Source organism: Chiloscyllium plagiosum, chromosome 1 (assembly GCF_004010195.1).
Source record: "Chiloscyllium plagiosum isolate BGI_BamShark_2017 chromosome 1, ASM401019v2, whole genome shotgun sequence".
NCBI classification, from domain to species: domain Eukaryota; kingdom Metazoa; phylum Chordata; class Chondrichthyes; order Orectolobiformes; family Hemiscylliidae; genus Chiloscyllium; species Chiloscyllium plagiosum.
In genome coordinates this window covers 128,042,929-128,067,540 of record NC_057710.1, presented here as the reverse complement: position 1 = coordinate 128,067,540, position 24,612 = coordinate 128,042,929, and the positions used below count along the sequence as shown (strand labels likewise).

The window sequence follows — 24,612 nt, the reverse complement described above, 5'->3', positions numbered from 1 at the left end:
AATCTATTTTGGTAATGTTGCCAAAGGATAAACACCAATGGGACCGAGCCTGTTTTTGATTTGAAACTATGCTTTTGGGATCATTGCATCCATCTGAGAGGGCAGATTGGCTTCAGTGTATCTGGATTAGTGGTGCTGGAAAAGCACAGCAGTTCAGGCAGCATCCGAGGAGCAGTAAAATCGACGTTTCGGTCAAAAGCCCTTCATCAGGCTTTTGACCGAAACATCGATTTTACTGCTCCTCGGATGCTGCCTGAACAGCTGTGCTTTTCCAGCACCACTAATCCAGAATCTGGTTTCCAGCATCTGCAGTCATTGTTTTTACCTGGCTTCAGTGTATCCCCATCTCCCCACAAAAAGCACCTCCACCAGCCTAGATTCTGTCTCAAACGCCTGGGTGGAATGCCAACCAACAATCTTTTAATTCAGAGGTGAGAGCGCTGAGCTCCTAGTGCTAAAAATGTTTGTTATCAGTTTAACTGGTAAAATTATCACGAGTAATTGATGACCCATTTACACACCACCATTTTGGCTGACACAAATGAAATGTTAAAATGATTGGTATGTATCATCAGTAATTACTTTAATTAGTTTTGTTGTCCTTGAACCCCCATTCCACCCAGGGTTGGGTGGTGGCTCAGTGGCTAGCCCTATTGCCTCACAGCACCAGTCTGGGTTTGATTCCAGTCTCCGGCTACCGTCTGTAATGGTTTCCTCTGGGTGCTCCAGGTTCCTCCCACATTCCAAAGATGCGCAGGTAAGGTGAGTTGGCCATGCTAAATTGCCCATAGTGTTCAAGGATGTGTAGGTTAGGTGTATTAGTCAGGGGTAAATATAGGGTGGGGGAAATCGGTCTGGGTGGGTTACTTAAAAGAAAAAGCAAAGAAAAAAGGGGTGGCACGGTGGCTCAGTGGTTAGCACTACTGCCTCACAGTGCCAGGGACCCAGATTTGATTCCAGCCTCAGGCTGTGTGGAGTTTGCACATTCTCCCTGTGTCTATATGGGTTTCCTCCGGGTGCTCCGGTTTTCTCCCACAATCCAAAGATGTGCAGGTTAGGTGAATTGGCCATGCTAAATTGCCCATAGTGTTAAGTGCATTAGTCAGAGGGAAATAAATGGTAGGGGAATGGGTCTGGGTGGGTTATTCTTCAGAGAGTCAATGTGGACTTGTTGGGTCAAAGGGCCTGGTTCCATACTGCAGGGAATCTAATCTAATCTAATCCACATTCCAGGAGCTGTTCAAGCAAACAATCCCAATAGATTAATTACATCCAAGAGGCACCCACAGTTCTTCCAGACAAAGCTATGTTGGAGTGTCTTTGAAACTGTTGAAGCATTCATTGAACATCACAGAACATCAACTTTAATACTGCATGATTAATGATATCTGATACTAAAAGCATCACATTGCAAGGAAAGGCAAAACTTTTATTGGGGACTATTTCTGTCGTTCAGTTGGGGAAAATCTGGAACTTATGAACAAAGTATTTGTTTAATCTTATTCTATGAAACATTGCAGTTCTTAGAATATAAACATCGGATATTGGTAATATTTAATGGAAGTGATAGGGGTCACACCTACAGATTGAGGACCCCAGGAGCAGAGTTATTGGCCAACCAAAAGGTAGCAGCTCTCTTGAACAACAGCTCCACTGGCATCCACTGGCTGCTGCCGATACTAAGGTTCAAGATTATTCTGGATGCCAAGCAGCAGGGGAATGAGGGCAGGAGAAAGGTTATATGACCAGAAGACCATAAGACATAGGAGCAGAAATTAGGCCATTCAGCCCGTTGAGTCTGCTCTGCCATTCAATCATGGCTGATAAGTTTCTCAACCTTATTCTCCCACTTTCTCCCCATAACCCTTGATCCCATTTACAATTAAGAACCTATCACCTCCGTCTTAATTATATTCCATGATGTGGTAATTGAGGACAGCAAGATGAGGGGGCAGACTCTCAGTGGGCCCCACACATCCCCAACCCAGGTCTCTTGTTCAGATACTGAGTGCCTCTGAATGAGGGACATCAGAGGAGCGGCCAGTGCAATGCTGCCCACAGTTGTCCTCCCCGCATGGCAAGGTCCCATCTGCATTGGTCAGGATGAGGTCCTCCCTATGGGTAGTAAGTAGGGCTTGGTGGCAGGTAAACTTATTCAGGCAGGAGACCGATGGCTGTGGGCCCCACTACCTTCCTGTCTCCACCTCAACCAAGTTTGTGGCATGAAGCCCTATGATGGGTAAAGATGCCCAATGAAGAGTGTCACCCTCTCCTGGGGAACATGCCAAGTTAAGCCCCTGCTTTTTCTTCCCTTTTCTGCAGTTCTTCTTCCCCCCACCCCCAAAACCTTTAACTTTTTAAACTTGACTGGCGAGAATGGAGAATGGAGGCGATTCCGAGTTCAGCCTGCCGTGGATGACAAGCCAGAGACGATGGCAGCAAGGGAAGCAGGCCCTGGAGTCGAGCTGTGGACCAGCGCCCAGAGTAGGAGGCAGTCCGAGCCCAGGCCGGCCTGGGAGATGAGTCCTGCAGGTGATTTTGGGCACGTGGAGCATTGAAGCTTTCACTTCTGAAGCCTGGCAGGCACTGACTCAGTGGAAACAAGTATTATTTAAGTACTTCATAAAGTTACCTTTTATTCTTATTCTGAACTTTGAGTAATTAAAGTACGTTTTAAAAACTTTGCATTCCTATGCTTGATTTTTTAAAAAACTTTTTCTGTTCTGTAACGAAAACTTATAGTTTCTGTGCCTCGATACCCAATGCCTAAGATGGCACAAAGTAGCAACATTGCAAACTTTTCACTGTGCTCATTCAAATGCACGTAAAAATAAGTGTTATTCTAGATGGGGGTCACTCATTTCACAAGCACTCAGTGCCCATTCGACAAACTTACCGAGGAAAGGAATTGCTGCGAATAACTACCCTCTTCCTGGCCACCAGCCACCCTTCCCCATGACCCTGATCTTGTGAAACCACTTCTGCCATCCCCTCCTCTGTGGCTGGGATTCAGCATCGCTCCTAAGTGCATTTGGTACCAACATCAACCACTGCCTCCCCTATTCAGGAGAGCTGCAGGCCTCTCAGCAAGAGGAACCTATTCAACTGAGATTCTCAATGGTCAGGAAAGGCCTGAAACTGGCTGTCCCGCTGACTGAGTGGAATAAGATGCAGCAGGATACCTGACCAAAGGGAAGGTAGCTCTTCCACTGTCTCCATTGGACTATGATCCACTTTTGCAGTTTTCATTGGTGGTTTGAGCCCCATGTTCCTTGTGTGTAGCTCAAGTAAAACGGTGCGTGCAGAGGAAACTGATCATCTGTTGATAAAATTGAACTTTCCTCTTAAACTTATCTGAAAGCTGAATAAGGTGTAAAGATCAGCCTGTTAGACAATGTCATTTTTTCAGTAAAACTAAGAAAGAATACTTGTGGGGAATATGTTCACAGGAGACTGTCAAGTATTTAACACTGATAGAGAAATTGCAAATATGCATAAAAACCATAGATTTACAACTTAGTTATAAACAATTCTGTTTTTTCCATAAACAGTTAAGTGGCCAAGCATAAAGGAAGAACAACTCCTGTCACTGCTATTATCTTTGTATGTTTAACATACAAGGGCCTTTTGCTACTTTGACGAGGAGTTATCACTCATTCCAAACAGATTAACATATATTAAAATATAGACAGGAAGTTAGTACAAAGATTAATATCAATAATATAATTTTGCTACCAGTGAGGACAAGCCACAGAAAGGGCACAATGTTGAAGGGAATGAGATAAAGCATGGTGAGGGGGATTAGAATGATATATTTTCCATTTGAGAGGTCAGCTTCCAGCTCAAAGCAAAGGTCGACTGGGAAGACACCAACGAAATCCTTCATACAGACAGCCTAGAAGCTGTCCTCTACATCAGCCTGATGGACTCCCAAGCTGACTGTGTTAGATAACACTTTTGGTGATGAACATTTTGAGGGGTGCTGAGGTAATAAGTCAATATTGAAATATTCAGAATCAACTGTAGCCACCATTTCCAGTCTGGTTACTGCACAAATCAATATTTTTAATTAAAGAGTGTGAAGCACAATTACTGAGACCGAGTCGGAATATATTTTCTGTCTGCTGTTTCTCCTTTATGGATGCTTAATGTTCTGGTACTGAAGTGTTTTGCACAATATTTACTGGTTAACATTAGGATCAGGAGGCCATTCACCTCCTTTAGTCTCATCACTAATCTCTCTTCCACTCCGTTTAACCGCTTTCGCTTTGTAAAACCTTTTCTTACAAAAAAAAACGCTCTCAGTTTTTGAAGGTCCACTTGTGCATAGACCCAGGGCATTGGTGACGCCGGTTCCAGATTTCAGCAATCATTGATGTGAAAATTATCTTAAGAAATAAACATGCACTAATCGTTTTAATGTATAATAATTCTGTTATTAAAACAGAAGTATAAAATATTAAGAAAAGTACTACAAAAGGCACAAAAAGCACCTAACACCAGGTCTTAACTGTCCCTTTGGAAAAGAGATTCCCTAAAACATTAGTTCTCACTACAATATTAAAGCAATGAGCTAGCAGTTATTTACCACTTCAATCAGTTTTCAGTTGTACTTTCCAGGACAAAAGGCTTTCTGAAATGATGTCCCTCTTCTTCGAGTTCAGGGTTACAAAAAGACACACAAAAGACAGAGTGGAAGTTATCGTTGTTGTAGCATTATTCATGCTGGTATAAAACATCTTCAGTCAACATTTATGCGAGAAAAATAGCCCTAATAATTTGCAGAATTATTGGCATTGTCAGATTCGTACTGAAAATTGAAAGTTGCTTTTGTATTCCCTCCACATGTGCCTTTGGTAATACTAACAGACAGAGGCCTGACAACCCAGATATTTCAACAACTTCTTTTCACAATTTCTCGTTTCACTTCACAGCATGGCATTTACAACGATTGTGAAGCAATTCCACATTCTGTTAAGTTTTCTCATCTTCTCAGAATTCCTCCAAAATTATTGCTCGGCATGAAATAACTGGGAAGATCCTCCTACATTTGACCGATTCCAGTGGCTTAGATTTAAGAAGCACTGAACAATTCACAATTCATTTCAGAATTCAGAGGACCCACATGAAAGCTGAACAAGCTTCCACACCCAGTGCAAGGATTTTCAAAGCATGGCACAGAATAGTTGGCACCAAAATAAATTTAAATTTAAACGCCGTGTGTGCAGGGGAAGAACCAAACATTATTGTGGATAATGTTTGGATATTCACCTGAGCAACTTAACCTGCTGTTTTCTTATAGCACAGAGGGTGGTTGTTCAGGTTTTCGACTTGCTGTGTAAAACGATGGCTCTGAAATGGTTAATGCCAAACTGCATTAAGTCTCCCCCCACTTCATTAATATCATTTGGACTGGAGTAGAGTCATCGAATCATAGAGATGTACAACACAGAAACAGACCCTTTGGTCCAACTCGTCCATGCCGACCAGATATCCCAACCCAATCTCGTCTCACCTGCCAGCACCCGACCCATATCCCTCTCACTCTCAAAGAAACAGATCCAGCATGAAAGTTTGTCTGTAGTATTATTAACAATGTCCATAAAACCAATGTAATTTGTGCCCGATTGTTATAATGCAATAAACTACATCTTGTTTAAGAAAGTAGCATCTTCTCATTATACTATTGTGTGCATTTGACCCTAAACAGGCCCATAGATCCAAACCAGGAGAAAAAAGGGTGGCATATCTATCTTACTTTAACCAAGAGACCAAGCTATTCCATACAACATGATGCCAGCAGTGCTCATCTGAAGACTTAATTCACCCTCACAATTGTAACAGGGCAGGCAGCAGCAATACGGATTCAATTCCAGGAAGTCCAGAAAAAAAAATTAGCCATCTTGAAAATCAAATTTGAACAGATAGTCAGCAGAAGGAGCTAAACAATCCAGCCTCCTGCAGCAGACAAACTCATGGGAAGATTCAGTATGGGAGAATGTACACTCAATGCTAAAATCATTTCAGACTTGGTAGAAGCGCAAAAGCAAATGTGATGCAAAAGCTACACAGAGCTGGAACACTAATCAATACAGACAGGAGATTATAAAGGATATCAGAACCATATGAACAAGTTTCACTATTTTGCAGCACTGGGAACATCACAGAGATAAATTGAAATTTAGATGCACAAATAGGCTAACTGAAAAAAATGTAAGCACATTATTGGGACCCCAACAACAGCAAGAGATCCCCAACTGAAGCTGCAAATGGTGTGGGAAGAATTTATTAAGGTTACAGAAACCCAAACTCATTTGAGAAGCCATCAAACAAACAGGGAACTTTTATTAAAATTGTAAGGCAATAGTCACTCTGAGAAATGTGCTCATAGCAAGAATTATCTGAGAAAAGCTATTAAGCAAATTAAACTCATCTTTAACTAATAAATTAATTAACTAAGTAAGGATGGCTGGTCAGGTGGTGTGCTCTAGCTATGTGACGTGGGAGCTGGCTGATCCCATTGTGAACAGCAGTGACCATATCTGCAGCAAGTGTTGGTTGTTGGAGGAATTCCGTCTCAGAAATGATGAGCTAGAATCTGAGCTTTAAACACTGCGGCATATTTGGGAGAGGGAGAATTATCTGGATCCTGTGTTTCAGGAGAAAATCACACCTGGTAGATTAAGTATCACAATTTTGGTCAGTGGCCGGGGACAGCAGGGTGTGACTGCAAGGGAGGCAGGTAGAGGAGCCTCAGCTCTTGACCTTGTCCAACAGGTACGAGGTATTTACTCCCTGTGAGGATAAGGAACAGAGTTGCAAGTAGGATGAGCCAGCTGACCATGGCAACGTGGTATAGGAGACCATTCAAAAGGGGACAGCAAAAAGACAGGTGGCAGTTGTAGGGGATTCTGCAATTAGGGGAAATAGATGGTATCCTTTGTAAGCAGGATTGAGAGTCCCACATGGTGTGTTGCCTGCACAGTGCCAGGGTGCAGGACATCTTTGACTGGCTTGAAAGTCTTTGGACAGGAAGGGGGTTGCTGTGGTCCATGTCAAGAAAAGCAACATCACAAAACTAGGAAATAGGGCCTGTTTGGGGATTACCAGGAACTCAATCAAATTAAAAAACAGGTCCTCAGTGGTCATAATCTCTGGATTACTGCCCGAGCCACGTGCAAATTGGCACTGGGATGTGAGGATAAGGGAAGTAAACATGTGGCTAAAGGAGTGGTACAGGAAAGAGGGGTTCCTTTTCATGGGGCACTGGCTTCAGTACTGGAACAGAATGGATCTGTATCACTGGGACGGTCTCCACCTGAACTGAGCTGGGACCAGTGTTCTAGCCAAAAGTGTAATCAGGTGATCAAGAGCAAGTGGGAGGAAAGGAAAGTGAAAACTCCAAGACGTATAATGACCAATGGGAAGCAAAGCAAAGGTTAACATCTGTGGGGTGGATTCAACTACATTGAAACATATGTAAAAAATGAAAAGACAGGAGAACTCAGGAGCGGCTACTAATGTCTCTGCAACACAAAGGGAGTAGAACATATTTATGTACTTCATATTTAAGATTTTTCACTCGAACATCTTGATTTCACGCTTATTCAATTATTTATTACCTGTTGGAGAGATTTGGGTGCCATTGGCTAGACCAGCATTTATTGCCCGCTCCTAATTATCCAGCAGGCAATTAAGAGTCAAGCACTTTGCTCTGGATCTGGCAGACACGTCAGCCAGACCAGGCATACTCAGCAGATTTCCTTCAATAGTGAACCAGACGGATTTATAGGTCAATCAATAATGACTACATTGGTCGCCATTAGACTGGCTTTTTTTCCTGAATTCAAGAGCTATTTTAATTAAATTCAAACTCCATCAATTTGGAATGTCAATATGGGATTCAAGCCCATATTCCCAGAACACTAAACTGGAGCTGTGATTGCGAGCACAGTGACTTTACTACTCAGCACTGCCACTGCAGAAGGCATTCAAATCAGTTACAATTGACAGTGACTGAACCAATAAAAAGCAGTATTTATACCAAACTTGTTCAAAGACATGCCAATCGGGTAACAAATAGTCAAGGAACAGCCAGTTATGGAACAACAGGTCAATGAAATGTTAATAGTTGAATGACTGATCAAGACATTAACTGTAGGAGCTTGCATTGGGCTTATAGACTCCGATAGACCTTCTCAAAAAAACATATTGAGATTACCCATATTGACATAAGAAATTTGTTTCATATTATCAACAGGATGGAAATGTAACTACCCAGGGCTGCCATAGATGCCTTCCATTCCTATCAAAACTACAGTGAATTCACATGACAAAGTGATGGAAAAGATAATGAACAACATGACCCATTTGAGTTTACTGATGATTCTTTACCTAGGTTTAGCAGGCAGCAACATGGTCTTGGTGATCAAGTCAGTAGGACAAACAACAAAAGTCTAAAAGGAACATTTCAATTCTTCAATTTCCAAGGAAGAATTATCAGAGACAATTACCCCATGACAGAGATTACGTTAAGTAACCAGCAATCCTCAGGGGTATAACTGAAGAAGTGAATGTGTTGGGTTTACCAGGAGAGCAAACACAGGGATTTAATGTAAGCATCCAATTAAATCAACAAGTTCAGTCTCTAAATACTTCAGTAGAACTTGGCTGGCAGCTTAAAATTAGAAATGTGTTTACTCCCAGTGAAGATGGGCTGCAGACAACTCCAAGGAAGCCAACACCGAGGTGGGATGATCAACTTCCACAGAGCCAGGTCATGGATAAGTAGAAACTGTCTGAGATCTGGAGTATTTCAAGGAATAAAGTTCCTGTTTTAACAAAACAGCCATTTTCCATGAAGGACATGCATGAGATTAAAATATCCCCAAGATAATGGTAACGGGGCAATTACCTATTTCAGCAAAGTCCTCTGCGGGAGGAAATCAAGATCTACAAATGAGGTAATGAGCCAATTTCCTGTTCCAGTGAGAAGAAAACCATTGAGATAAAAGCTCTTCCAGTTTAAAAGTACTGTCAGACCTCACAAGTCAATAACAGCAAATCAAAGTCAACAGTCCTCAAGGCAAAGCCCTACCCAGTTTCCAAGTCCAAAGTAAATACATTTTGGTAAAATAGTGAAACCTGTGGACTGCCTGAATTTGTGAAGTCAGAGGTTTATGGGCGATGAAGATAATGTTCAATGGGGAATTATATTTAAAATTTAAATTGCAGGAAAAGAGAAAGAATTGTCTGGTCATACAGAATTTGAACACTGTTGAAAGAAAATACATTCATTTGAAACTTTTCCTCTTAGTCTCATCAGAAAAGTGTACACGAATATTATTTTAAAGAGAAAGAAAAGTTTCAGAGGTGATTTACAAGGTAATGGTTCCAGAATGGTTAATACCAAAGGCTGCATTTAGCTCTACTAAATCAAATGATATTACAAAGGCTGGGCTAGGGGAAGGCAGGAAATGGTGGTGTTGTCACTGGACTAGTAATCCAGAGGCCCAGGCTAATGCTCTGGGGAGCAGGAGTTCAAAGCTAGTCTCAGTAGTATGCATTATTGTAACAATCCACCTGGTTTACTAATGTTTGTGGAGAAGGAAAAGTACCATTCCCTCAGGTTGGTCATTCATGTAACTTCCAATGCACAGCAATGTGACTGACACTTAATTACTCTCTGGAATAACCTTGCAAGCCTTCAAGAGCAATTTGCAATGAGCTACCAATGCTAGGCTAGCTAGCAATCCCCACATTCAATGAAAAAATAAAACAGCACAGCTCTGGACGTCAAGGAAGACAAATGGCTTTTCTCATAACCTCAGCAATGGTATCTATCATACCAGTGTAATTTTATACCTGATTGCTATTGTAGATTTGCAATCTGGGCAAGGGTAACATAGACAGCAGCTCACTGGAGGGAAACTTGCTGCAAAGTACTGAGATGAGAACTAAAATGTGGTAGGTTACAGGAGAAGGCTGATTGTTATGAGAATGAACACCTAAGCAATGGCGGACATGCCAGAAAGCCTAAATTCAATGCCAAGGAGCATGGAAGAGTCTTGCACTAACTGACGCAGGACACTACACTGAGCTTGCAGCTCAACCTCACCCTTGCAGGCTAAGCCATGATGCAGAGTCTGATAGCTGATGGCCAACCAATACTAGTGTTCAAAGAAGCTTACAGAATGTCATTGCCATGTGGCAATTACAGATTACAAGCATCACTGAGCCGCATCCAGGGAAGTTGCTGTAACTCCAAGGAAAGTAAAGCTACTGTCTTCTCGAACATTTTTAACATTCAAACTTCAGATTTTGGCAGAATATCATTTTAAATAGTCCTTGCATAGCGTAAATCATTTATATTTAATAAGAAATTATTCTTGTGTGAGCACATTCACCGACTAAAGTTGTGCATATATGCATATATGAACATGAAGGTATTGAAACAAAACAGGAATACCTTTTCAGAAAATACTTCACAACCAAAATTAATTACATTATTAATTCTATTTAAAAGAACTTGATTTACTTCTCTTTTTTTGTTGTCAAAGTATTACCACAGTCCAGTTACAGAAGTACACATTTAAAACAGACCCTGTAATTTTCACTTTTAGAAATACATTGGATCCAATTCTGTTTTCAATAAAGTCAACTTTAAATATGATTGACATTTAAGATTTTGTTTTGTCTAAGATTGCACATTCCTGTTTGTGTTCTCTGGGTGAGTACAGAGGATTTGTTAATATGCAGAAATAACTGCCATAAAATCTAATAAAATCTAATCTCATTTCGTATTGAACTACTTCAGGCAATCAACAAGTTACCCACAAGAAAAGCTGTACCTGATAATTAAGCCATGACCGGTGCCAATGGGTCTTACACCATGCAATAACATTATTAATCTGGGCTGGAATTACCAATACATTAAGCGTATGTATTCACCAGAAACCAAATAAACCAGTTCAAAAGGCTGAGGAATTTCAAATGCACATTCTGTCCAGCACAAATCAATTTTCTGAGATCTTTTGCGCTGGTTTAAAACATTATGCTCCTCCTACAGACACCAGATTGAATTAATCACCATCATACGTTTCAACTCATTCTACCTGTTCATGGGTGTTCAGGAAAGCTCCTAAAATGATTCTCAATGTTTTAGGCACAACAGCACTAAACAGACATTTTAAAAACTCTTAAATATTGAAAAAGTATTCAATTTATTAAGGAACTGACAGCAGTATACCAATGAAATAAGTCGATGCTCTTGTACAGATTTTAAAAATGGTTTTCAACATTTTAGAAATAAGATATTCACATGTATTGGATTAGTCATTATTAATAAAGCTCTACTGAGTATCTGGACTTAAATATACTCAGGATTAATTCTTATTACTCATTTTGTTTCTTAACAGAAACAAAGAATTAAGATTTTAAGGTGCTGCCTGATTGCACTGGTTCATGCAAGATTTTATACTTGGTAACACACAAATATTTGGGCAGAAACTTGGGCAAACATTTCAATTCAGAAAACTTGCTTAATTTAGGAGTGTCATTTACACCCAGTTTATTAACCAATTACAAATCAGAAGCTTTATGAGAAGTTCCAGCTAAATGGCTGGAGTGTAAATGAAGGAATTAAGTAGGTAGCATTATCCAGATATCACATTGTTAGAGGTTGACAGACATTATGAAGTTGGAGGCATGTACTATACTAAGAGAGAGTGAAAGCTGGCAAGGACCTAGTAAAGCACAGAGGGTGCTGAAATATTTAAATATGTAACATTTGGCTGTGAAACAAATAGCTCAGCTGAGTTGCTATGTCCCACAACAATTCGAATTGAGGCAGTTTAAATTATGCCCCAAGACACTAAAACCCAATCAAAATTGAATTTTACTGTTTTTAAGACATTAAACCAATAAGACAATCTGATATTTTGGGGTATAAATATCAGGCATTTTGAATAGTTTGCAAGAGAGAGAGGCAAAGAGCACCAACACAGACTGCCCGCAGACCCGCTCTCTGAAAGGTACCTTTATCAGAGAAGATGAAAGAGATTTCTGAGTTTCTAACACTAAATGGGCTATATCAGTTTGAAGTGATGCCATTTGGAATGAAGAATGCACCTGCCACATGCCAAAGACTCATGAACAGAGTTGTGACTGGGTTAACAAACTGTGCAGTCTATTTGGATGATGTAGTGATCTTTAGTGAGTCTTAGAAAGATCACATGGTACAGCTGGCAAAGCTCTTTGGACAATTAAGAGAAGCAAAACTAGTAATAAATTTAAACAAAACTGAATTTGTGAAAGCAGAGGTGACATTCTTGGGACATAATATCGGTCATGGAAGGTTGACCTTAAGGAATGCAAGACGAAGGCCATTGAGGAATTTTCACAGCCAAACTCAAAGAAAGAGGTGCTTCAATTTTTGGGACTAAGTGGATTGTACCAGAAGTCTGTTCCAAACTTCAGCAGCATAGTAGCACCGTTATCAGATTTGCTGAAGAAAAACACAAGATTTCGGTGGACAGAACAATGCCAGGAGGCATTTGACCAATTAAATGCAATAATAACCACTGCACCAGTTTCAGTTACACCAAATTTTTTGAAACTCTTCAAAGTTACAATTGATGCTAGTGACATAGGAGTTTGTGCTTACTGCTACAGGATGATGATGATGGAAGTGAACTGCCAGTGGTTCCTTTTCAAAGAAACTCAATATCCAGCAAAGGAAATACTCTACAATCAAAAGAGAACCACTGAGTTTGGCACCGGTTTTACAACGTTTTAATGTGTATATCATGAACAATGATCGGAGACGTTTGTATACACTGATCACAATCTGCTTACATTCTTGGAATGCTTTAAAGACAAGAATATGGGAGCATTTTGTTGCAGTCTTATGTTACAGACTTTTAATTTACAAATCATACATGTTGCAGGTCATAAGAATGTAATAGCAAATGTGTTATCGCAGATTTAACCGATACAATATAGATGAGATTGAAGAGATACCAACGTTTGTTTTTATATATATATATATATAAATAAATATATATATATATATAAATATATATATATGTGTGTGTGTGTGTGTGTGTAAATTAATATGAACTTAGATTAAAGTCCTATGCGTGGCATTGTAATGTGGTTAAGAAATAGAAAAACAATGAAGCCAACTTTTCATTATGATGGTTCATTTTTTTCTTAGGGGAGAGGTGTTATGAAGTTGTAGGCGTGTACTACATCATTAAGAGGGAGTGAAAGCTGGCAATGACCTAGCAAAGCACAGTGTGCTGAAAAATTTTAAAAATGTAACATTTAGTTGTCAAACAAATAGCTCAGCTGAGTTGCTGTGTCCCAAAACAATTCGAATTGTGCCAGTTTAAATTATGCCCCAAGATACTAAAACCCAATTAAGTTTGAATTTTACTGTTTTGACAACATCAAACCATTTGAGACAATTGGTGTTTTGGGGTATAAAAATCAGGCATTTTGAACAGTTAGCCAGGGAGTCATGAACGGCACTAATACAGACTGCCCACAGACCTGCTCTCTGAAAAGGTACCTTTATCTATGAAAGACGTGTGTCGCAACAGCTGGTTGGTTTTGTAACTTGATTTTTTTTGTAATCATAATCGGGGTTTTTATCACTTCACTATACTGTTGTAGAGTGGGAGGTAGATAAATCAATCAGGCAAAGGAGGCTTACAGTGTAGATAGATGTTGTTAAATGTTCTCTTCTTAGAGTTAGAGAATAAATTGTTAATTTTTTTCTTTAATAGTGGAATTTGGATAGTCTTTTGTCACTCATACTTTAACAGATTACAAGGCGAGATGAGCTTTTCTGTGTGTCTGGTTTAAATTAGCAGAAGGGTTTACCCAGTGTCGTAACAATAGGTGCTTTGAATCTTCTTCCCTGGCAACCTTTCAGGATCGAGGATGAGGAGTTGGTTTTGTGAGCTTTGAGATGGTTCATAAGTCCTCTGCACATTCTAAGTCATGCAGGGCAGCTGATACCTAGAGGTTGAGTTTGATGAATTGTTTTCTAGTCATGTGCACATTCCACAACACCTAACTAGTGTCTCTGTATATTCCCAACAAACTCAGAAGCAGCCATGGTAGGATTCTGTGACAGGCAGTCAGCATCATTGGGGAGAGCAGGGAGGGAGAGAATTGGATGGCCAGCAGTCAGGCAGAACCATATTCACTGGAATTGACTGGAATAGCAATTTTTTATGCTACCGCGAAAGGAGTTAGCTGTATTGAGAGGTTCACTTAAGTGTTTAAAATCTTTTCTATTCTGAAATTTCAACAAAGTTTATAAATTAGTGAGAGAGTTAATAAAATCTGTAAAAGGTACATAAGTGAATAATATAACTACATGATTAAAACTGATTAACAAAGATGTGTCAAGACTTGAGCATGTAGAAGCTCCTGGATAGCATTGTGGGCCATTGTGCAGGCAATGATTGAAGTTTGAGCAGTTTTGGCAGAACTACAGATGGTGGTGCATCGGGGAGAGAAATGTTACCTTGATGTTTTGCACCATTTATGATAGCATGTGCTGATTTGGTCAGCGGTCATGGATAGGAGAGTGTGACTGTGAAGGCAAGGATCCAGATGGCTGGAGTGTCAACCCTGCAATGATCCAATAAATCTGAGGGTCTTTCAGCCTGTTTGAATGAGATCAAGGGCAACAGGGTGGATGTGCAAACTGATCTGGCAATGTGGCATATGAAGCCATTCAAAGGCGGGGGGGGGGGGGGGGGGGGGGGTCAAAACAAGTAATGTGGAGTAGCAGGTGTTGGCCTATTGAAGGGGATGGAAACCATTCTTTGCATGAAAGAGCTGGAGTCCAAATGACAGTGTTGGCAATCAGGTGCCACGGTTTAGACATCTGCTCAGGGAACAGAAGCAAACTACAGTTGGGGTGAAAAGAGGTTCTGCTTGGAGACCATGAGAAGCTTGGCATTCAATTGAAAAGCAGAACATCGAAGGTTATAATCTCTCAATTATTACCTAAGTTACATGCAGATTGGCATGGGGTATATAAAATTAATAAGGTGGCTCAAAGTCCAGTAGAAATCGATTCCAGTTTGTAAGCCACTGATACCAGGAGCAGTTCGTTGGAGAGGAGGTTCAAAGGTGACTTAATCAAGGCATATAAGATAATTAGAGGGTTAGATAGGATGGACAGTGAGAGCCTCTTTCCTCAGACAGTGAAGGTTAACATGAGGGGACATAGCATTAAATTGAGGGGTGGTAAACTTAGGATAGATATCAGGGGTAGTTTCTTTATTCAGAAAGTAGTAGGGGCGTGGAACAGCCTGCATGCAATAGTAGTAGACTTGCCGACGTTAAGGGCATTTAAATGGGCTTTGGACATACGGATAATAATGGAATGGTGCAGGTTGGATGGGCACCAGATTATTTTCACAGGTCGGTGCAACATCGAGGACCAAAGGGCCTGTACTGCGCTGTAACGTTCTATGTTCTGTGTACCAGGGAATGTGATGGCTGTACCATTGGGATAGTCTATGCTTGGACCATTCTGGGGCCAGTATTCTTTCCAACTGGATAACTGGGGAAGTAGATAAGGTTTACACTAAAGAATGGGGACAAGGAATCAAAAGTAGAGAGATATGGTATTTCGAAAAGTAGAGACAAGGTAAGAAAGAAAATAGGAATATGGGAAATGAGCGACTTAAAAGAGCAAGGAAGAGCAAGAGAAAAACTAGTAATTTGGAAGTATCAAGGCTAAATGTTAAGATGATAACAAAAAGACAATGCTAAAGGCTCTATACTTGCATGTGTATAATACATTAAAATGTAAACAAATTGATAATGGACATTGAGGTAGAAAACATGATCCGCTCACCATGACATAGACATGGCTTCAGTTGACAACTGAATACTGAGGAATATATAGCTCTTAGGAAAAATTGGAAGCTTGGTTGAGGTAGATAGTACTCTTAATCATGGACGGCAATTGTGCAATTTGTTAGAGTTGATCTTGGATCAGGTGATCAGAAAATAGAGTCTGTATAAGTGGAGAGGAGGAATAGTGGGGGAAGTTACTAGTGGGAGTGGTGCACAGGCCCTGCATCAGTAACCACACTATGGGACAAATTCACAAGAAATAATATTGGGTGCCTATGATAATGGGGCTGCAGTAATAGTTGACATTAGTCAATATATTAACTAGAAAAATCATACTGGCAGTTCTGAGGAAACGCTAACTCGGATTTCTCTTCACAGAGGCTGCCAGATCTGCTGAGCTCTTCCAGCAACTTCTGTTTTTGTTGGTGATTTACAGCATCCACAGTTATTGTGGTTTTTATTTGCTCTAATTGGAACTCAGTTGTGGAAGAAAAATCCCAAGAGGACAATGGAAACACTTAAAGGATTTTCTCAACGCATCCCAAAGAAGCCAAAAATCTCAACTCATGAAGCCTCTGGATTCTGATCAACTAAAATGGAGGATGCTCATTCAGAAAAGCACTGAACACACAAACATGAAGTTGGAGCAGAAGTAGGCCATATTGTTCCTCAAGCCTGCTTTGCCATTCATTAAAAGTATGGCCAATCTGTTTTTGCTTCAAATGTCACATTCACATCGACATCAAATAACTCCTGATCTCCCTGACTAACTAGAATCTGCCCATCTCCATCATGAAAACAGTCACTCATGGCACCTCACTGCCTACGGAGGCAGAGAACTCTAAGCCTCAGGGAAAAAAAAACATCTCTGACTTGAAAGGACCACCCTGAGTTTTAAAACAGTGCTCCCTGGTTTTGAAGTCACCCACATAATTTCCACATCCACCTTTTTTAGACCAGTCAGGATCTTGCATATTTCAATCAAGTCACCTCTCACTCTTCTAAACTCCAGTGGAAACAAGCCCAGTCTGCCCAACCTGTCTTCATAAGACAGTCTATTAAATCTAGCTCGAGAGGGTAGTGCTGGAAAAGCACAGCGAGTCAGGCAGCATTAGAGGAGCAGGAGAATCGACGTTACAGGCAAAAGCCCTTCATTAGGAATCTGCCTCTCTCTACAAGGATCTCAGTGAGTCCCTCTCTCACTGCATCCCCCAGGTCATCTTCTCGGCCCTCAAGCTCTTCAGCCACATCCTGAAGCAGACTCGCTACCACAGCCACATCTCTTTCTTCAGTGCCTGCCTACAGAACCGACTCATCCCACATGGACGCCGGACTACATTCAGACCAACACAATTAGGACTTGAACAGGACAACCAGTACCTATTACAAATTCAAAACCTCCAGAAACAATTTTCCTTCTGGATCATCTGGTCCACACTCACAGACATGCGCCACAACCTAATCTCCCTGCAATCAGCCCTGCCTCAGCTCAGGGGCACACTCTCTCAGAACTGCAAAGGACCTCTGCTCTTAATTCTAGGTACCAATCCAATAAACCACCTCGAATGCATTTACCTCTTCCTTAAGTAAGGAGACCAAAAGAATCCACAGTACTCAGTTTATACTGTAATGATGGATATGAGCTTCACTGGCCAGGCCAGCATTTATTGCCCATCCGTAATTGTCCAGAGAACAGTTCAGAGTCAACCACAATGCTTGACCAAAGGACCAAGGAAAGATGGCGGTTTCCTTTCCTGAATGATATCAGTGAACTAGATGTGTATCCTGGTCATCATTAGACTCCAAATTCCAAATTATTTTCTATTGAAGCCCAATTCCACCATCTGCCATGGCAGCATTTGAACCCAGGTCCCTGGATTATCTGGTGATAACACCACTAGGCAATTGCCTCTCCTCTTGATTATGAGCTGTACTTGTATATTGACTTTTTTCTTACAATTTCTCTGCAACTCAGATTTCTGCAGTCATTCTATGTGTATAGAATTTTTTTTAATCTTCCAGCCAAAGCGAACAAGTTCACATTTTCCCACGTTATATTCCATGTGCTTTACTCAACCTATCAACCCCATTTTCAACTTCCTGAACAGTTTCCCACAATGTAGTTTTATCTGTGAATTTAGCCATAGTATCGTCCTTTTCCACATCTAAGTCATTGATGTAAACTGTAAAATGCTGGGGCCCCAGCACAGATCCACCTGTCACATCCTGCCAAATATAGACTCATTTATATACTTTTTTTTAAACCAGCCATCCAATTTTTATCCTTGCTAATATGTTACCACCTATAACACAAGTTTTTATTGTCCACAATAACATATCATGTGGCACCTTGTCAAATACCTTTTGGAAATCCAAGTATATTGTGGGCAGCATGGTGGCACAGTGGTTAGCACTGCTGCCTCACAGCGCCAGAGACCCGGGTTCAATTCCCGCCTCAGGCGACTGTCTGTGTGGAGTTTGCACGTTCTCCCCGTGTCTGCGTGGGTTTCCTCCGGGTGCTCCGGTTTCCTCCCACAGTCCAAAGATGTGCAGGTCAGGTGAATTGGCCATGCTAAATTGCCCCTAGTGTTAGGTAAGGGGTAAATGTAGGGGTATGGGTGGGTTATGCTTCGGCGGGTCGGTGTGGGCTTGTTGGGCCGAAGGGCCTGTTTCCACACTGTAATGTAATGTAATGTAATCTAATCTAAATCTAATTATTCCTAAAGGGACATTTCCCTTTATCCACAAGATTTAAGACTAGAAAACATAGGATCAAAAGTGGGCCATTTGAATCATTGAGTTTGTTCCACCATTTGGTTCCTTTGCTACTTAAAATCTATCTCATCATTGAAAATGCTTAATGACCTAACTCCTATAATCTTATGCAGTCCCAATGCATTCACTCAATGGACATTGGGGGACTTGCTGTACAGGATACTATACAAAAAACAAACACTTGCTCTATTCTGGCATGGATGGGAATGATCACTCCTTTAAAGGCACACTGCTTGACCAAAGGACCAAGAATTAAGGAAAGATAGGTCCATTGACAGTCACCTCCCAGCCAGTACTTCAGATTATCAGCATTCAAGGAATTATTTGCTTTTTGTTTATGAAACAATTGTAACACAATTACTCAAAAATGTCACATACCTTTTTATGACTCTTTAGCACAGAGGGAGTCACAAAGGCTTTGTCACATAGGTCACACTTATATTTCTTGTGCCCATCGTGCACCACTTGAATGTGAACATTTAAAGTATCCTTCCTCTTGAATGTTGCATCACAATGATCACATTTGAAAGTTCGTTCACCTGGATGATAGCAAGAAAGATAACTTGTTACATTTCATGATGACAAAGAAACATATTTGCCAGTCGATCCAGGAAAAGAAAATGAAAGAGTTAGAGTCATAAAGAGAGAAGAATAAACAATCAGAAAGCAAGATATAGCCATCATCATGCCATTGGGACACTGCAAATACTTCTCAGCCAGTGGATTACTTCTGAAGTATGAAAATTACAGTCGCTTTACACAAAGTAAAGCTGCACAAACAGCAAATGATGTTTCTTTAAATGCTTATGAATCATTCACCTCGAGTACTCCCTGTGGTAGGTAGAGAGTTTCACATCCTCACTACTCTCTTGGTAAAGAAGATTCTTCTGAATTCTTTCTGAGAATTGTTGGCAACTGTCATTAATTAATGACCTCATTTCAGCACTGCTACACGAGTGAGAAGAAACATGGTGTCAATGCTGTCAAACCTCTCAATTTTTAAAGACTTCTCTTTTGTCATCCCTCAGCCTTCCCTTTTCAAGAGGAAAAAAGGCCAATCCATTCATCCTTTTCTGATTAGTTCTAGGTTTTCTGATTCGTCCCAACTTGCAGTTACAAACATACAAGATAGAAGCAGAGCTTGACAATTTGGGGGTTGGAGTAGAAGAATAGGGAAGTCTTACTCCAACTGTACAAGTGGTGAGACCATATCTGGAATATTGTGAGCAGTTTTGGTCGCTTATTTAAGGGAATGTACCATTTCATTGGAGGCAGTTCGGAGAAGGTTCACCAGCATGATTCCTGGTATGGAGGGATTGTCTTACGAACAAAGGTTAAACAGGTTGGGACTCTACTCGCTGGAGTTCAGAAGAATGAGAGGTGAACCCATTGAAACATTTAGAACTCTTAAAGGGCTTGACAGTGTAACTGCTGACAGGATGTTTCCCCTCAGGGAAGAGTCTAGGACCAGAAGGCTTGGTCTCTGAATAAAGGGATGCCAATTTAAGACTAAGATGAGGAGAAATTTCTCCTCTCAGGGAGTTGTGCGTCTTTAAAACTCCTTGCCACAGAGAGCTATGGGGGGGTTGGAGTCCTTGCGCACGTTTAAGGCTGTGATCAGTAGGGGAAATCAAGGGTTACTGAGGAAAGCAGACATGGGGAATTTCAGATCAATCATGATCCTATTGAATGGTTTAGAATGTTTGAGGGGCTGAACAACCTACTCCTGGTCCTCTTACTTATGGCCTTGTGTCCCCTTGAGACTCTCCTACCTTTCAATACGAGTATTTGGTTTAGAATTCCACATTTCCACATATGCCTGATAACTCTGGATTCCCCTGCCTGACAAGAACATATTCATCTCTGTCTTAAAAATATTCAATGCTCTTGCCTCTAAAGACAAAGAGTTTAAAATGTGCACAATCCTCCAAGAGGAAGACATTCTCCTAATCTCTGTCCTGAAAGGGCAACAACCACTAATTTTAAAACAGCGGCCTCTAGCTCTTGACTCACCCACAAGACAAAATATTGGAACAGATGTGGACCGTTCAGCCTGCGTGTCATTCAATCTGATTGTGGCTGATCAAACACTTTGTTGCCTTTTACCCACCCCATCCCTGTAACTCCATAAGCCATTAGTAATCAGAAATCTACCAACCTCTAACTTAAGAGAAAGTGAGGACTACAGATGCTGGAGATCAGAGTCGAAGACTGTGGTGCTGGAAAAGCACAGCCAGTCATCCAGCATCTGAGAAGCAGGAGAGTTGACATTTCGGGCATAAACCCTTCATTAAACTAACTCAAAGACTGAGCTTCCATGGCCCCCTGTGGCAGAGAATTCCAAAGTGCGCGATGCTCTGAGTAAAGAGAATTTCTCCTAGTCTCAGGCCTCATCGTATTGCCTTATTTTTAAATAGGGTCTCCTCGTCCTTGATTTCCTAACCAGCGGAAACATCTGACCTGCATTTGTTCTGTCTATCCCTTTAAATAATTTGTAAGTTTCAATGAGATCAACTCTCATTCTTCAGAACGCTGGAGAACACAGACTCAGTTTGCCCAATCTCTCTTCCCAGGATAGTACCACCATATTAGGAGCAAGTTGTTGTCGCATTGGTCTATGGCAATCCATTCAGAGTCTGAAACACTTCAACCAAGTCACCATCACCATTCTAAATTCCAGTGCAGTCAAGGCCAGCCTGCCATATCTATCCACCTTCTTCCAGGTGTCAATCGAGTAAACCTCCTTTGAACTGCTTCCAATGCATTAAATTTTTGCTTACGGAAGGAAACATAGTATCACAATTTTAAATCTTTTTAGCACCTATTTGCAATGCATTTACATTTTTCATTATGTAAGGAGACCTGGTATCATCATTGAAAATCTTTTTAGCACCTACTTCTCCTTTTTATAAGATGTAAACGAGAACTTTACACGTGCTTCAAGGAGGTAGTCTGCTCAAGGCTTAATTACAAGGTTAGCATAACCCATTACTTTCAATTCCGGTCCTTTATAAGTAAACTCTATTGCTTTGTTTGTTTAATTTTTTTAAAAAAATATGACCTAAGTGGTCAATCTACTCTGTAACATACCAGCCATATGACTTATCTTGTTTGATCTATGGACCGACACATGTATTCACTCCTGCGTGGTCAGGGTCAGATCTGGTGCAAAAGGTAGTCTCACCCACAAACATAGGCCAAGTAGATTGTTAGTAGAAATTAAGAGTTGACTGCGTGCTTAAGCCTCCCAGCACGTTTCCCATCGACGGATGTGTGAAAGAGCCCTGTAGATTTTTGTAGTTGTTTATATCAAAAGTTTTCAAGCAACGATACTGAAGCAGTGGCACATGTAATTTTTAAAAAGACACTCTTGAAAAAAAGAATAAGACCAGCTAGAGGTACTATGAAGGTAGTTGCTCACTGTTGTGTATCAGGAGATGTCTCTGCAGGGAGAAGGGAGTCCGAAACAAAGCCTTACACTCATCACACTGGAATGGTCTTTCTTCCGAGTGTGTCTGTCAATGAAAGAGCTTGCATAAGTGAAGCAGTATCAGACATAGTGAAGCACATTAATCTGAGAAGATTTAAACAGTTATCTTATTTTTATGTAAAACAAACACCAATCAATTATATTTAAACAACATCGGAAACTCTTCATTTGAGCAACTACCCTAGGCATAACCGACAAAACAGATTTCATTCCTTATACGTGCATATATATCACACTGTTAATGGAGCAAAATATCATAAAATCACTGCAAACTGAAATAGGAGGAGTAGAGAGGAAAAGAGCTAGAAACACAGAAAAAAGACATGACCAAAGAATTCTATTTTGAGGAGGCTTTCCAAGATTGGATTAGGAGGAGGTAAGTGAGATAACGAGACTAAGGAGGTTAGGGCAATGGTTCAAGATTCTGAGATCTCAGAACGGAAAGCATATTCTCAGTGGTAGAGCAGAGGTAAAGGAGTCTATGGTAAACACATGAAATGGTGTTTCATCAATAGTTAATTGAGGTATGACCATAGATGGGCAATGTTCACAGAGCTAGAAACAGGCAATTGTAGAAATGGATGGTATGGATTGAAAAGTCAGCTCAGGGTTTGAACAAAACACTGATATTGCATTGGTTTCCATCTAAATAAATACTTCCAAGACCAAGGATCAGAAACCCAGAATACTACAGAAACCTTCTCTTATATTTCTAAAACATGCTTTTCAGAAGTCGGCTTATACAAATAAAAATAGATGCAAATGTGAATTAAGTGTTGTTGGATGGAGACACTCACAGAATATCACACCTGTAGATGCAAAGGGATTTGCAATCGATAATCCTTCAAAGGGGGAAACAGGCAAGTCAAAACAAGCTGGACTGTCATTTCTTCTAACTACAAAAATAATGAGCAGCTGATGAACCCCTGCTCAAAAGCAAGAAAACCCCTGAGGATTACTTCCCAAAATGCAAAACACAAAATGTGTTTATCCCTTTGAAAAATATACAAGGACAGTTGTTAAAAAGCCAGCTTCAATTCCACTAGAGTGTGTTTGTGGGACTGAACATTCTCCTGCATACCAGCCTAAGTTCAAGCATTAGTATGCTGCCAAGGTCATAGTTGAAAAACCATCCTATAATCTCCCCTGTGTTGCAGGTAAAGAACCTCTCTGAGGTCAGCAAGCTAGCCATCCTATATAAAAAGGAAGCATGAAAATTAAGGGGCCTTCTCTCAACCGGAATGCTGGAGCAGAGGGAATGAGAACTACAGAATCTCAAATAATCACAAAATTAAGAATAGTGAAACTGATTATTCAATTACCAACATTAACACCACAAGTCATCTCCACTGCAACGGTCATAATATTCAACTATCCTCACTTTGAAGGCAATTCAGACACTGATCTGTAACCTTTATTTGAGACTCACCTCTCATTGTGTTTTGTAATTAATCATTTTGTTCACTCAAGAAAGCCAAGATATATTGGCTTCCTTCTTGATAGTAAATACATTTGGTCTGGGATTACCACAAGGAAAGGAACCATGTGGAAATCAGCCTTGTTGCAACCAACCAAGGGGAAAACGAATAAAAAGGGGGAGAGAATTTACCTTTCTCCACACAGGAGCTTAAAAGTCTAGGGTATCCTGTTTGGAACTATAATGAATTGGGCACCTTACCCAGGGTCTGTTCGTAACAATACCCAAGTGAAGTTCGGAACTGCAAATAAACAGATTCTTCCGAAATTGAAATGAGTAGCTTCAATTATCACAATGTTAAAACGGAGAAAGTTTTAATTTCAATCTTGTTTTAACCTATTGTTAAAAATGTTGATACACGAGCAGCAGCCCTCATATTGTGCACAATTATTTCTGCTATGCCATAGTTAAATGTTAGAAATGTTCCATTTTATAAATAAATTTTGGCAATGCAAGCTTGCCTCCTGAACTCAGCACAGATACAGATGACGTTTTAAAAAAACAATACTCATTTGTGGGGTATATGTGTCATCGGCTGGGCCTGCATTTATTGCCCATTCTAGTTACCTTTGAAAAGGCGATAGTCAGCTGTCTTGTTAAACCACTGCTGTGCATTTGGTGTAGATACACCCAAAATGCCATTCGGGAGAGAGTTCAGCACTACTGTAGAAACTGCAACATATTTCCAAGTCAGGACGGTGAATGCCTTGGAGACCAACTTGCTGGTGATGGTGTTCCCATGTATCTGCTGCTCTTGACCTTGTAGATGGTGGTGGCCAGGCGTTTGAAAGGTATTGTCTAAGGAGCTTTGGTAAATTTCTGAAGGCCATCTTGTGGATAGTACTCCAGTTACTGAACTTTGGTGGTGGAGGGAATAGATGTTGGCAGTGTTGCCAATCAAGGAGTTACTATGTCCTGGATGGTGTCAATGTCTTCAGTCGTGTTGGAGCTGCACTCATCCAGACAGGTGAGGCGTATTCCA

General features: G+C 40.6%; 1 protein-coding gene across 5 annotated transcripts in view; it reads right to left on the bottom strand.

Moving 5' to 3' along the window:
- The window catches only part of prdm5 (PR domain containing 5), a 345,097-nt gene that overhangs the window by 146,877 nt on the left and 173,608 nt on the right, over nt 1-24,612 (bottom strand). For all 5 annotated transcript variants that reach the window (XM_043696631.1, XM_043696605.1, XM_043696615.1 and 2 more), the window contains 2 exons: nt 22,085-22,178; nt 19,042-19,202 (listed from right to left, as the gene is read on the bottom strand). In XM_043696631.1, coding sequence (XP_043552566.1) covers nt 19,042-19,202; nt 22,085-22,178 — 255 coding nt within the window. The remainder of the gene's footprint in view (nt 1-19,041; nt 19,203-22,084; nt 22,179-24,612) is intronic.